The following is a 13,272-nucleotide window of genomic DNA, read 5'->3' on the forward strand; positions in this document are numbered from 1 at the left end:
TCTTCGTTTGCTTTGCTTGTTGGAAATGGGGAAGTGGGAAAATTGGTTCTTCCACCTGCTCTGCATTAACTTGCAGGAGGAGATACCTCTCCCTATCATAGTGGAGTGAAATAATAGCTGGACTGGGTCTCTTCCTCTTCCCCTTGGGATTCATTCCCTTCTTTCTTCCTCATTGATTAGGACTCTGCTGTGCAGGTTGAACCAAGAATAGATCAGATGGTAGAGCAGGCTCCCCTGGGCCATGCCTAGTAGATTCCTAGCTGGGGTTCCTGGAACAGAAACCAGCTCTGAGGTGAAAATCAGTCCCCAGTTATCAGTGTTAAACACCCCACTGGTCTGTTCCTGCCTTCAGAAATCCTGTCTGCTGCGTTAGGACTCTGCCTGGGGAAGGAATAAAGGAGAACAGCAGCCTAACATACCCCCCTGAACAGGGCACAGAGCACAGCACTGCCCAAAAAGAGCCCAGTTCTGCCCCTCACACACAGAGCTGTGTTATAACCAGCTGCTGGCAAGTGAGAGTCCCTGGGTGGAAGTGATGTCTGTGTCTGTGGGAGTATCTATGACAACAAATAAACCTCGTGTTTGGAAAGTGTCCTTGAGAATTATCTGGGGGGGGGGGGGGGGGTTGTTGAATTATGTCGGGAACGCTTTGCATTCTCAGACTTTTAATGCCCAAATATTACAGGGATGGGTATGAGGTACTTTAGGAAAATGAACTAATTAGTTGCCAGATTCTTTTCTTGTGTGCAAATAGGCCAGCTCAGACTAAAGCTATTTACTTCAGCTGATTCCAGACTTTTAGACATATAAAGGAATGAATATTTTGAGGAGCTTTAATTCTAAGCAGGAGGCTTAGCCTCGAGGTCAGTGGACTGTGGGTACCTTCGGGCCACTTGCAGCTGCTTGAAGAAGGTAGAAAAGGGAATCTAACCTCAATTTGTTGTAGTGGTTAGTTTTGCTTCTAGAGTGGTACAGCTCAAAAAGTAGGAAGTGAAGGCAGGAATCACCCTACAGGGCAGTGCTCAGGATGGGCATGTCTGTAAGAATGGGAAGATGAGGGTCAAGATAAAATATTTGCCAAACTCTGCACCAAAAATGGGACTGAGAAAGCGCGGTCACTGGCAGCATTTTGGGGGAAGGAGGTGCAGGACCTCCTTCCTCTCAGCTTTTTGTGCCTTATCTGGGGCTGTTCGCCTTATTTTGGTGCTGGTCCTGCTCCAACAGCTGTGCCCCCTCTGCAGAGCCCTGACAGCACCAAACAGCTGCTCTCATTTCCCACTCCTGGTTTTAGCACTTCCCCAGTCCTTCTGGCTCACACTGTCCATTACAAAGCTCTGTTTTTCAGCTGATCATATGTTTGTCAAGCTATTAACCACTTGGACTGAAAGTTTAGATGCTGACACTCAATTTACAATATACAAATCTGGAGATATTTGCTCTGATAATTCAGGTTTTTCCAAGATGGAGGATGGTTAAAGGCCTAATTTTGGTTATGCTAAACAAATGTCTCACTAGAACCATCTTTCTGCTCACAAGATTTAGAACAAAGGGTTTCACCTTTCCCTTTGGTCAACTCACCTTTTGGAACAGAAATGTCTTTGCTGTCCCTGTAAAAATCCTAATTCCACAGGCTATGCTTTGGACAATCTTACCCTTGGTCTGCAGTCACCACGGTGTTTGGAGCTTTGCAGGTGAAAACTACTGGGACAGAAATGGGATGGGGAAAAGGTCGAGTCCTTTTGGGTGAAGTGACTGAGAAAGAAGCAGGTTGAGGAGGAAAGTGGAGGGGAGAGCCTGGTCTGTGGAAGCACCACGCTCGTTATGTCTTTGTCCTGTGTGGCTGTTGAGATCTGAACGAGCTTTTAATGTTGTTAATGCATAATTTATATGCAAATGTGGCAGGAGGTGTGTGATGCAAATGGTGCCTGATGAGAAGAGATGGATGTTTGCTTACAAATGCCTGAAGTTCTGAGCGTGCCTGCAAAAGATGCCTCATCACAGGCACAAAGCCCGGAGTGCCACGCCGCTGGAAGAGTTTTTCCCTGATTTTCTACTGCTTGGGGAACAAGACTGTGTGCTTCTGCCTGGCTGTAGCACCCTTGAAAAAGTCCTGAAATCGATAAACTTGCTCAAAATCAACAGTGTCTTATTCTGTGAATCCCCTTGGAAGTTGACGGGAGTCTGCTCAGAATGAGGACTGTTAAATAACATCAGGACTTGACCCTATTTTCAGTGACAAAGTCAGTAAAGCAAAAGCTCTAGGGGAAAGGCGAGATCTGTCAGGGAAGAAGCCTAATCTTGTGATTCAAGATATTTGAATGTCTGTCTGGAGGGGAACAGCAGTGCTTGGAAAGCTGCTGAAGATGTGCTTGTGTGCAGTATTGGTGCACTTGGTGATTAAATGATAGTTCAGGAGGATGAACTTGTTCTGTTGAAAACCCCCTGGGAAGCTTGATTTGCACCTGTGATGTTTTAAGAATCTTCATTCCTTAAAAGCTTCAAACCTTTCATAGTTCAATAATCAAAAAAATCAGGGATCAGCAGCAGAGCCCACTGCATGTGTTTTTAATCACTGCATAGAGGTGGCAATCATAAATTGAAGTGTCAGCTCAAGGAGCATTACAAGACTGGAAAGACAACAGATCCTGGAGTCTGTGATGATTTAGAAAGCAGAACTAGTGATCTTATCGATGCCTCTCTGGAGGTGTGACACCAGGGTTCAATTGGTCTTACTGTCTCAGATACCTGCCACCAAGATTTATGGGTGTTTCACCAACTATGAGAAATATATGGATCCAGGGGCTTCCGGCTGATCCCCCCCCAAAGCCATCCAGCCACCTCCATTAATGTCAGCACTCCCGTAAATTTTTACTAGTAGGCAACTTCTGCCACTGCACAGAAGCTTCCAGAGGTGTCCCCTGCCTCCTGTAAATCCAGAAACACCCAATAAAGGAGATTAACTGCAGGTGGAATTAATAACAGTTGTCCCTCCTCTGGAATTAGAGAGGTTCACACTTTTTAAAAGTGGACAGTGTGGTGTTCCCATAAGCAAGAAAGGGGTTTTTTTGTTCTTGTTTTGTTTTAAGTGGCTTTCAAGTTGGATAGTTGATTCCAGTCAATGGGAAAACAGGCTGCAGAACTGTGGGCTCCACTCTTTCCCATCATAAACAAACAATCCTCTTGTTTCTGATAACTTATTCTCCCTCTGTTCACAGAAACCTGGTGGGTTATTTGCTTTGGTGCCCCCCTCCAGCGAGCCAGATGCATTTGTATTCCGTTCCCTTGCTCCCTCCAGCCCCGAAGATGTTTGCCAAAATTAGTCAATAGATAACTACTCAGTGGAAGCCTTTAAGAACGTGTTAGGAAAGGCTTGAACATTATCCATTAATGTTTACAGCTCCTAATTATGTTAATTAATCAGTCTTAGAGCCCAAAGGCAGGATTTCAGTTCCCACAGATGTACTCGAACTCAGCGCCGTGGCTGCTTGCAGAGAGGAGCTCAGCATGCTCTGCCTGCCAGGATATTTATGCAGAGCCCTGGACAGGTTTTGCTGTGCTGTTCCTGCTGGATTTTGGAATTAGCTTTGACTGTCTACACGAGGTACAGCCCAACATCTGGGAGCAGGCTGAGCCATGATCAGGAAGACTGACGTTAAATGCGAGCTGTCCCTGCAGAATGGCCTTTTGGCAGGGGGGGGAAGGCACTCAGAGAGCACTTTGCACCAGCACTAATTGTTGTGATACAGAGATTACTGCCTTGGCAGAACCTGGAGTTGTTAGTTCCGGTCAGAAAAGAGGTGAAACTGTTGACAGACCCCCCACCCCTCCCCTCCCAGACATTGCCTCTTGTATTAATGTTTTTGTGCTTTTGCAGGAAGACCGAGTATTTGGGACACCCCAGCCTGTGCCATCCTCTCTTTCAGAGCTTCATTTCCGCAATTCAGAGCTTGTCTTCTCTCTCCTGAGGAAAAGGAGAAGATTTGGGTGATAGACACAATCCAGACTGGCTGCAGAGGGATTCAGAAGGAGAAGCTGCTTGTTCTGTGCTCTTGCCTGAAGAATTCGGCGTGTTTAAGCTCTCGGTGCACAAAGTACCAGATGGTAGAAGATATATTCAACTCCAGTGAACAGGTAAGGACAGGAGAAAACTGTGGTGCAGATAGAGACCTCTTTCTAATGTAGAAATTATTAGAATGATCATTATTTCTAAATTATTGGAAATAGTTTTAGCTCATCCTTATCTGGTGGAATTAGCAGACGACCACTAATTTATCCCCCCGTATCCTGATTTTTATGTTGAGCTCACAGCTCCTGCTGCTTCTGGCTGGAAACTTTTGCTCCCGAGTGGAAGGTGACATACGAGTGGTTTTTGAGTGTGCTGACAATCCTTTGATGGTGACAGGGAAAACAAGCAATGACAATATGGATTAGGGGAAAAGACAGCGGTTCATCACCTGCCTTGTGATGATGCCATTCACATCACCTGCAAACGGCTCCTGTGGGCAGCAACTCCTGGCTGTGCTGAATAACAAGTACCACGTAGTGAAGAGAGGCACTGTTTGGTAGGTCCCTACAGCAGAAATGCCCTTGAAGGAGTGGCAGAGAAGGGAACGAACTTTCCAGAGTAACAGTATGGGAAGAGGACTGTGATCAAGGGCCTGGCGATGTCTCAGGTGGTGTGCCAAGGATCCCCAGATTGGAGCTTGCTCTTTGAGGACTGGATGCTGCAGTGGCTCATGGCACTAAAACTGGTCCTCGAGCAATTTTCCTATCAGCTGTTCCATATTCTCCATCAGCTGTTGCCGTATTGTGTGGAAGCTGCAATCCAGGGTACTTGGAAAGCGCTTCTGGCAGGTTGAGGGCACGTGCCTGATGAGCCAGATGGGACTGAGAAACAACAACACGGGTCTGGATGGACTCAGAGGGACGATTCCTTGGAGCCAGAGCGGAGGGGTCGTGGGGAGGGAAGCGCCTCTGCCTGTCACCACCGTGTCATCCCTCTCTGTCCTCTTGGCAAGGCTCTGGCTCTGATGGATTGCCTGGCAACTTCCATGCACACACTGCCATTAACTCCATAAAGAGCAGTGTGTACAGAGTGTGAAATGCGATCTGGGCAGTGCCTCACACTGATGAATACTTTCCCTATTTCCACAGAATTTCAGTGCAAACACCCCCCCCCCCCCTCTCTCTCTCCCTCTCCATTCATCTTCCTCCTGCCTCCCCCTTCCCCACACCCCCTGCTACCCAGGGAGTCCCGTGGACGGGTGGATTGGCAGTAAACTCAGCTCAACAAAAAGAGCCTTGTGGAAAAAAAAAAAGGGAAATATAACACGATCACTTCCTATTTCTTTCTCTTTTCCTCTGCATCAAAGGCCGGGCTGGCTGTCAGGAATGTTCAAATGAATAAATAAAGCACAGGAACACCCCCTTGTTTCAGGAGGAGACTCGTTCCCTCACCACAAAACTCGGCCAGTTCTTTTCTCTGACAAGGCCTCGAGTCAGCAGGCAGAGCAAGAAAGATCATTCAGAGCTAATCAGCAAAGTGCAAACCTATCATGGAAGCGCATTTACCCCTCGCCGCCTCCGTCCTCCCAAAAAGCAATCCCCAAATCCGTGGGAATAACGCACACAACGCACACGGAGTGCCATTACCGAGATCCCCCGTCACGAGGTCGGCTGTGCCGCTGATGAAAACGCTCCCCAGAGCTCCGAGCCGGGGCTGGATGAATCCTCCAAGAAATTCACGGCGTAATTTGCCGCAGCTCGAGGGCACATCCCGGCAGAGCCCGTGGATGAGGCTCTCCCGCTGTGAGTCCGGGGGCCATCTCTGGTAGTAAAAACCTCATCTTGATTTCTCACCCTTTTTGTGTTGATTTCTGCCAGGGAAGACTTACCCTAGACAAAGATACTGTTATATTTTTCCGTGTAATAAAGGGATCCTTCTATCCTTCTCCCATTTTTTTTTTTTTCCCCTCACCCCTTTTTTAATTCATTTTAGGGCTGACTCTGAGAAGACTCATCATTTGGGAACTGTTTTTATGCACAGTGGGTAAAGAGGGGAGAAGGCAATGATGGCTGGTTTTGCATATGCAACGCAAAACCCTAAAAGTGAAATTAGAGAGAAATGGGTTTTGGTTTGGAATGGTGCAGGAAATTGAAGCTAAAACCCCAGCTATGCAATAGTTATATCTTAATGTGAAACGCTGTTATTAATGTAATGGATGAAATCTGTGGGAGCCCAGTGCTTCAAATCCAGAGTCAGATGTGTATAATCATAGCAACTGTTAATTCTGGAACATTTGTAGTCCTTCTACACCAACCATAGCTTGAAAAAATACATTTAAAAAAAAAAATAAAAATGGAGGCTTGTAGGTATGGTGCAGGATGCTTTTAAAAAAGCTTTCAAAACAGCATCTTTTCTTTCTAGCATGGCTGGACAAGGCCACGTGGAAACCTAGAAAGCTTTGTGTGAATAATTTGCAAGCCAAATAAGAGCAGCTCCACAGAAGCCAACCCGGATAAACAGAACTACCGAAGGTAAGGCTGCAAGATATGCAGGGTTATATCGAAATTATTTTGTCTTCCCTGCAGTAGGATTGATATAAGCAAGTGGAACAGTTTCATTTAATCTTTTCCTTTGAGTTTTGCCTTCTTTTGCTTTTCTAGAACTTCTCTTTGTAAGAAGATGGTTTGGGTCTTGAAACGCCAGAAGCCGTTCCCTTGTGCAAAGGAAGTGGTAAATATTTACAGCAGTTCTTACAGGTTAAGAAATTTGACATGTGCTTACTGTTTTTGTAATCTAAGGGTAGCTGTGGTGAAAGACAACACCTGCTAATTGTATTTTTCTGTCACGTTCTTTTCTGAGCGAAGAATAAAATGTGGAAGTTCGTTTTTTTTTTTTTTTTTTTTTTTTTTGTAGCAAAATTTATTCAAAAGAATCTTTGTTCACCTTAATTTCTTTAATAGAATATGGAAAATGGGAAGCTCTGTCAAAAAGCCTCGTTAAAGAATTATTTATAAGCCACCTTTAGCTGTGGATCTCGTAGACTGGCTTAGGGGAGAGCCAAAATACATCCTGGCAGGTAATAATTAACGTAAACTTGGACACTTCAGACCTGTCCCACTGTTTGGCAGGACACGATTCCTGCTGGTTGTGCAGCATCTCTGGCATTTCCAAATGGAAAGCTTGGCTCTGCAGGACACACACACTCCCCTTGGGGAGAAATTTGCTGGTTTTTTTTTTTATTTTTTTTTTTTTAAATATTTTAGATGCCAGTGGATGTGTCTGTGGGGGAGATGATTTTGGTCACTTAGAGGCCTCCTGTGAAGAGCAGGATGGCAGGCAGCTCCTCTGATTCCTCTCAGCTCCGTAAATCACTGCATCACTCAGCCAGATTGGAACGAGCTGAAATATTGGGTGATGTCCAGCCTGTGCTGAAGCTGATGGCAGCTCTCTCACTGGCTTCACTTGGGGGCAGAATTTCATCTGCCACGCTCCTAAATCACCAGAATAGCTTTTATCAATGAGATCTGTCTAGTCTTGGCTGGAATATGCCCTCACTGATTTTTAGGGATCATGATGGACAGTTAATTCGAAAGAAGAAGAGTTAGCAGGGAGTACAATGGGACTTGGAGCAACCTGGTCTGGTGGAAAGTGCTCCTGCCCTTGGCAGGGGGTTGGAATGGGATGGTCTTCAAGGTCTTTTCCAAACTAAAACATCCTGTGATTCGATGATCAAACACACTGCTCTGACTGCAACAGGCTTGTCACTGCCCCTCTGCCATCAGCAGTGACCCTGCTCTCAGACACACCACAGAACTGCACATCTTACACATCTGCTATCAAATTGGTCTGATTAAATGCTTAAAACTGCTTTTTGGTTGATTTTTTTTTAAAATATGAGGTTGTTTTGGATGGGGGTGGGTTATTGTCCAAGGTTGGAGGGGAGCCGTTTTCTCAGCTGCAGCAGAACACGTCTGGGTAAAGGCTTATCCATGAGCACTCTTATAGAGTGTGGGGGTATATCTTTGTCCTATTTCACATCATCCCTTGCTCAGGAAAAACATATCCATAATGCTATCTAAGATCAGTTAATATGGTGCTTATATTCACTCATCTGCTTTAATCTTTGCTAATTTTCAGGGCTCGATGAGATTCAAGGCTACTGAACCTGACGAGATGGACCAGATAACTCAAAGGTTAGCTAAAGAACACCGTGTAAGTTGTATAATCACGTATTTATATGCTGGGATACTGCCTGTGTCTGCCTCTAGCCTTGAAGTCTCTCCTAAAGTTGGGCCCCTGGGCACACCTGGGATGTAAATGTAGCGAGGAGGTCCCATTTCACTTGCGAGGCCTACAAAAAGAAAGCTCAGCATTTACACTCCACCTTCCACCTTCAAGAGCATTCTGTAGGTAGGTGAGGCTGAGGATTCACACACATCAGGCAGCGAGGGGTTTGATGAACTGCTCTCTCAGCCACCCCTCTCCACCTCCCTCGACTGAACGATGGGCTTTGGCTTCCTCCAAACGATCCTCTGGATGGCACAGGCCCTTGGTTGGCTCTGCTGTTAAGTGATTTAACTTTTAATAATGTCTCATAGCTGTCCTTAAAGAGGTTTATGGCTCAGCCTTATTCTCCAGTCTCCTACAGAAACATTGTTATTGGTTCACACTATTTCAGTTGGTTCTCCTCGAGCTCTAGAGCTGAGTTAGCTGGACACGACTGACCTACGTTAGAGAATGACTGTCAGGTGAGTAATATTAAGCAAAGAGAATAAGATCTTTCTGTACCTCAGAACATGCTGGGAGCCGTGGGGAACAGCAGGAACTAGCAGCTCAAGAAGAGCAGGGTTGATTTAGGGAATGGGGAAGTGCTTTGCAATAACTGAGGTTTGCAAAACCAGCAGCTCTTTTAGAAAGAGAGTAGAAAAAAAAAAAACAAACACTGGAGCCTTGGGTGTCTATAAGAGGCAAAAGTACAAGAAAGAAGGAAATGCATTGTGGCAGACCTGTGAGGGCGCTATTTTTGATGACTTTTTTTGTCAAACACTGCACTGTAGCACAGCTCTCCAAACCTGATTAAAGGACTCAAGGAATAAACAGAGCAGGATTTCATCAGAATGCATTTATGTTTCCAACTAGGAACTGCATGCTGGAGGCAAGTCCAGCACACTGAAAAAGCACTGAGTGATTAATGGATGTGACACTAGTCCACAAGACAAATATGAGCCCTGTAACGCCACTGAGCAGCTCAAGACACAAAAACACTTTGCAGAGCAGGCGAAACCTTGCTGCTAAATCCTGGAAATTTAAGGTGCTGCTTCCCTATTTACATTTACATACTAATCCACTAGATGAGGTAAATTCTGGGGGAAAAAAAAAAAAAATCACTTATATTATAAAACCAGCCTATATTCCTTAGTAAAAGACTTTACAGGGTGACCACCTGAAAACTGCCAGTCTCAAAACTGTTGGCTAAAGCCTGAGAGAACTATAGGTGTCAGCACTCGGCTTAAAGACGTGTAAGTATGTGCTTAACTCTACTGAGACGTGAAGTTTCACTGAGATCAGCAGCACTGCTGAAGTAAAGTTACATTTGGAGGAGTGTCTAGAAGGTCAGGCCTCAAGTACAAAACTGCTTCAGATTCATGTGGGCTGCTGGATAATGCCAGCAGCGGGCACCTGGAGCGCAGTGCCAGTGACGTGATGTGATTTGCTATGGCAAATAATTACGCCTCTATCTCATGGAAGAGCGAGTTCTCTCTCTTAAACCTTATGTATTCAGACAGGGAAGAAAGTCAGCGTTCCTGAAGTTTGGAGAGTGCTTCTCGTAATTACAAAGACTTGAGCCTGAGGTAATGCGCAAACTTGAACCGTGTCCCCGCTTGAATGCCTGTGGACCTGATCCACAGATGCAACCCCTGATCCCTGCCAGGACTGATGTCCTGCTCTGGTCTCCCCAGTCTGGGGTCCTGCAGCTGGTGTAGAACCAGCTGCTCAGCTGGGGCTGGGATCACTGACTGCCTCGAGGTGGGTTTTGCAGTTTGCAGGAACCGCAAAACCAGGCTCTTTGGGGCAAACGTGCTTATTCGGGGGCAGGTGTTTGTCTCTGCTCACCGGCACTCCGTGAAGCACTGGCTGATCTGATCCTGGAGCGTTTCCTTGATGTGGGCCCCCTCTGATTCTCTCAGCTTTTCTTTGAAGGATACTTCATCCTGCCTCTCCTGGACGTCACCTTGCAGGGCCTTTGCTGTCCCAGCGCGCTTCCGAAAACTACCGGTTCCCTCTAAGTGAGGAGGGAGAATCTGAAAACAACAAGAGGAGAAAATAAGAGGCATGAATTAAAATAGTATTTACTGGAATGCCAGGTTGACAGTGAATCAGAGCTTAAGCCTTCATTTTCTTGCAGGAAGCCAGGAAAAAAAAGGCCCTGTGCTCATAAAAAGTGCCTGGACGCACACAATGCTCTATTGTTGGTGTTTTGGCATTAATTAACAACATTGCAAGGTACAAAAACAAAACCTTTCAGCGTGGGATCCCGGGATCTCAGCGAGACAGGTGAGAAAGCTGCTGTTCTGCAAATGCCAGCTTTATCCATGTCAGAAGGGTGCCAGAGAGTGTTTTAATTGAATTTTCAAATATTTGGACTTCCCGTTGGTATTTTTTAATTAGCCAGTATTGTTTTTAATTTGGTCACTGCAATTTTTATATGCACCGCTTGGTCAGTGGTTTCCTGGTATTTTGTTGCAGCTGGTCATGCTCCTTTAGGAAATCAACTTCCCTTGAGGAACAACACCACCACCACAAAAGGAATAAACAACCCCCCAAACACTGTAATAAAAACCACAGCTCCCCAAGTTTCCCATGATTTGATAACCTTGGCAAGAAGGGCTTCTAAGCCAGTTGCAGTCTTAGAATAATTCCTGCCTTGTGATTGATTTTACACATGTAGATTGAAGGAGAAAAATGAAAGTCTTTCTGGTATTCAAATACAGAAGCATGAAAAATACCATCTGTGTGGGTGGGCTGAAACTTTGCATTTTTTAGCTCGCAAAGGTTGATAAAGTTAAGATGTTCTAGTGTTCTATGAGCTTGGTACTACCTTGTAAGTGTAGAGAAAAATCCATTTTAAAAATGAAGTTGTAAACTACCTTTTGTGGTTTCTTTTTTAATTCTAGAACAGGTTGTTTTCCACATACTTGGTAACTTGGTATTGTCTGATAATGTATGGCAAATAGAAGAAGGGAAAAGAGGAGGAAAATATGACAATTTGGTTTTGTAGTATTATGTTTTTTTACTCCTCAAAGTTAGTGACTGACGTGTAGGTGGCAGCAGATGTGAACATAAGCTCTTGGTTTGCATGAAAAAAAAAAAAGTACATAATTCTGCTCTGGCTTTTCAACTTCAGAGCATATAGAAATTGTCCTTAATGGGCACATCTCGGACTAATTGAGTAATGTGTTGTCTTTGCCCTGGTGATGTATTTTCTGATGTGTTCCACGTCCTAATTCCAGAGGTCTCCCACAAAAATGAAAAAAAAAGAGCTCTCTTAAAGGTTTGGCCAGCTTGTATTTATATAAGGTCTGTTATTCCCTGCTTCCACCAGGTTCCAAAAATCACGAACAAGTGCCAAGCAAATTTGGTTTCAGCAGGGATCACATGCTACCCAAAGCAAGCGCAGAGGCCCCATTCAGGAAAGCAATTTACTGCCTTCCCTGCATCTGTGACGTGTGACTCGCACTCTGCTGGAGGAATTGGTCAAGGCCACCGCTGAGAAAACACTCAGGAGGAAATAAGAGCAGCAGTGTGGTTTTGAAAGGTGGCTGCACGTGTTCCCTTCCTCAACACGTGATCCAAAATGTCACTTTTTACCCCTGAGGTGTTGCCTTTGCTCAATTCTCAGTTTCCATGGAAGTCAAGTGTTTCCAGTCTTCACCCTCACCAGCACCTATTTACAAGTATAGCTCTAAGAGTTAACAGTATTCATTTGTGTTTCACCACTGGTATTTAATGAAGCCTAGGATGTGATGCTGCTTTCTCAGGGCTCATTTGGGAAGCAGAGGAGCACCCACGAGTCCTGTTTTCCAGACGGAGATCCAGGAACAAGATCCCTCGGGTGCTTTCCCGCTGAGCTCTTTGTCTCCCTGCAGCAATCCTCACGCGACTGCTTTCCTGAGGAATTCCCACCAGAGGGGCACGGGGATATCTCCAGCTTTAGGGAGGCTGATCCACAGCTGATGGAGGAAGACAGGCTCCTCCCCAGCTCACACCTGAAGGTTTAAGGGCGAAATGTCAGGAGATGGGTCACCGGGTGAACAACTTGTTGGTGCTGGGAAGGGTCAGCTCCCCCTTCACCTGAACTGCTGGGGTGTGTGGTCCCTCCCTCCTCCTGCACAAGCTCTGGATTCACCTCACCCTGCAGTGAACTGATTCTAAGAAGTGGAAAATAACCCTGTTTGTCTTTTCCTCTGCTCAGGTTGCTTGTCCCCTGGTATAAGGAGGTGACTCCTGCAGCCAAGGAGCAGCGATGGACAAGGGACCAGACCAACACAGAGAGCAGCAGAGACAGGAGGGTCCTCCTTGCCATCCAGGACCTTCCCTGCACTCAGCTCCTCTGCACTGCTCCCACTGCATCCTGTGGCAGCCTTGGAAGATCAGCTCCTGCCACTGAGGATTTTTCCAGCCTTTCATCAGTCCCAAAGCCAGACGAGGTAAGGGCTGTTTGAACTGGCAAGGGACGTGCCCATGTGAGTAAGCTCAGGAGTAGGAAACTCCTATCTGTAAGTGAACTAACGCAGACAATATCTACACCTGAGTCCAGAGTCACAAAGCTGCTGTGGGCACAGTGCAGGTAGCTCTAAACCAGCTGGCTCAGGTGCTGATAACAGCAAGGCCATAGAATAAGTTCTGGTTGGCAAAATCCAGCCAATCCCCGAGTAAATATTTGTGCAGCTACCTGTACTGAGCACTCTTCAGTTATCAATCCATCTGCTGATAGGTGTGTAGAGCTGCACTCAGAGCCCTAAGCCTGAAGTGCAGACATGACCTGGTAGAGAAGCTTGTGAAAAGCAGCTCTGCTGTATTTAACCCTTGCAATTTTTTGAATTTTCTTTGCCAAAGACTGTTTTACTACAAGGAAAAAAAAAAAAAAAAGGGAAGTCAGAGCTACTTCTACCAGTAAGACTCCAGCCACCCATCTCGGGGTTTCACTGAAGAAAGGGATTAAGGAGAACAGCGAGAGTTGATAAAACTATATTCTCCTTTGACTG

The 13,272-nt window shown here is 45.7% G+C and overlaps 1 protein-coding gene across 2 annotated transcripts in view; it reads right to left on the minus strand.

The window, feature by feature from the left end:
- The window catches only part of IQCA1 (IQ motif containing with AAA domain 1), a 105,562-nt gene that overhangs the window by 66,320 nt on the left and 25,970 nt on the right, over positions 1-13,272 (minus strand). For both annotated transcript variants that reach the window (XM_027905602.1, XM_027905601.1), the window contains exon 6: positions 10,121-10,308. In XM_027905602.1, the coding sequence (XP_027761403.1) occupies positions 10,121-10,308 (188 nt within the window). The remainder of the gene's footprint in view (positions 1-10,120; positions 10,309-13,272) is intronic.

Source organism: Empidonax traillii, unplaced genomic scaffold, assembly GCF_003031625.1.
Source record: "Empidonax traillii isolate 1590-97213 ecotype Southwest subspecies unplaced genomic scaffold, ASM303162v1 scaffold1172:size163604, whole genome shotgun sequence".
Lineage (NCBI taxonomy): Eukaryota > Metazoa > Chordata > Aves > Passeriformes > Tyrannidae > Empidonax > Empidonax traillii.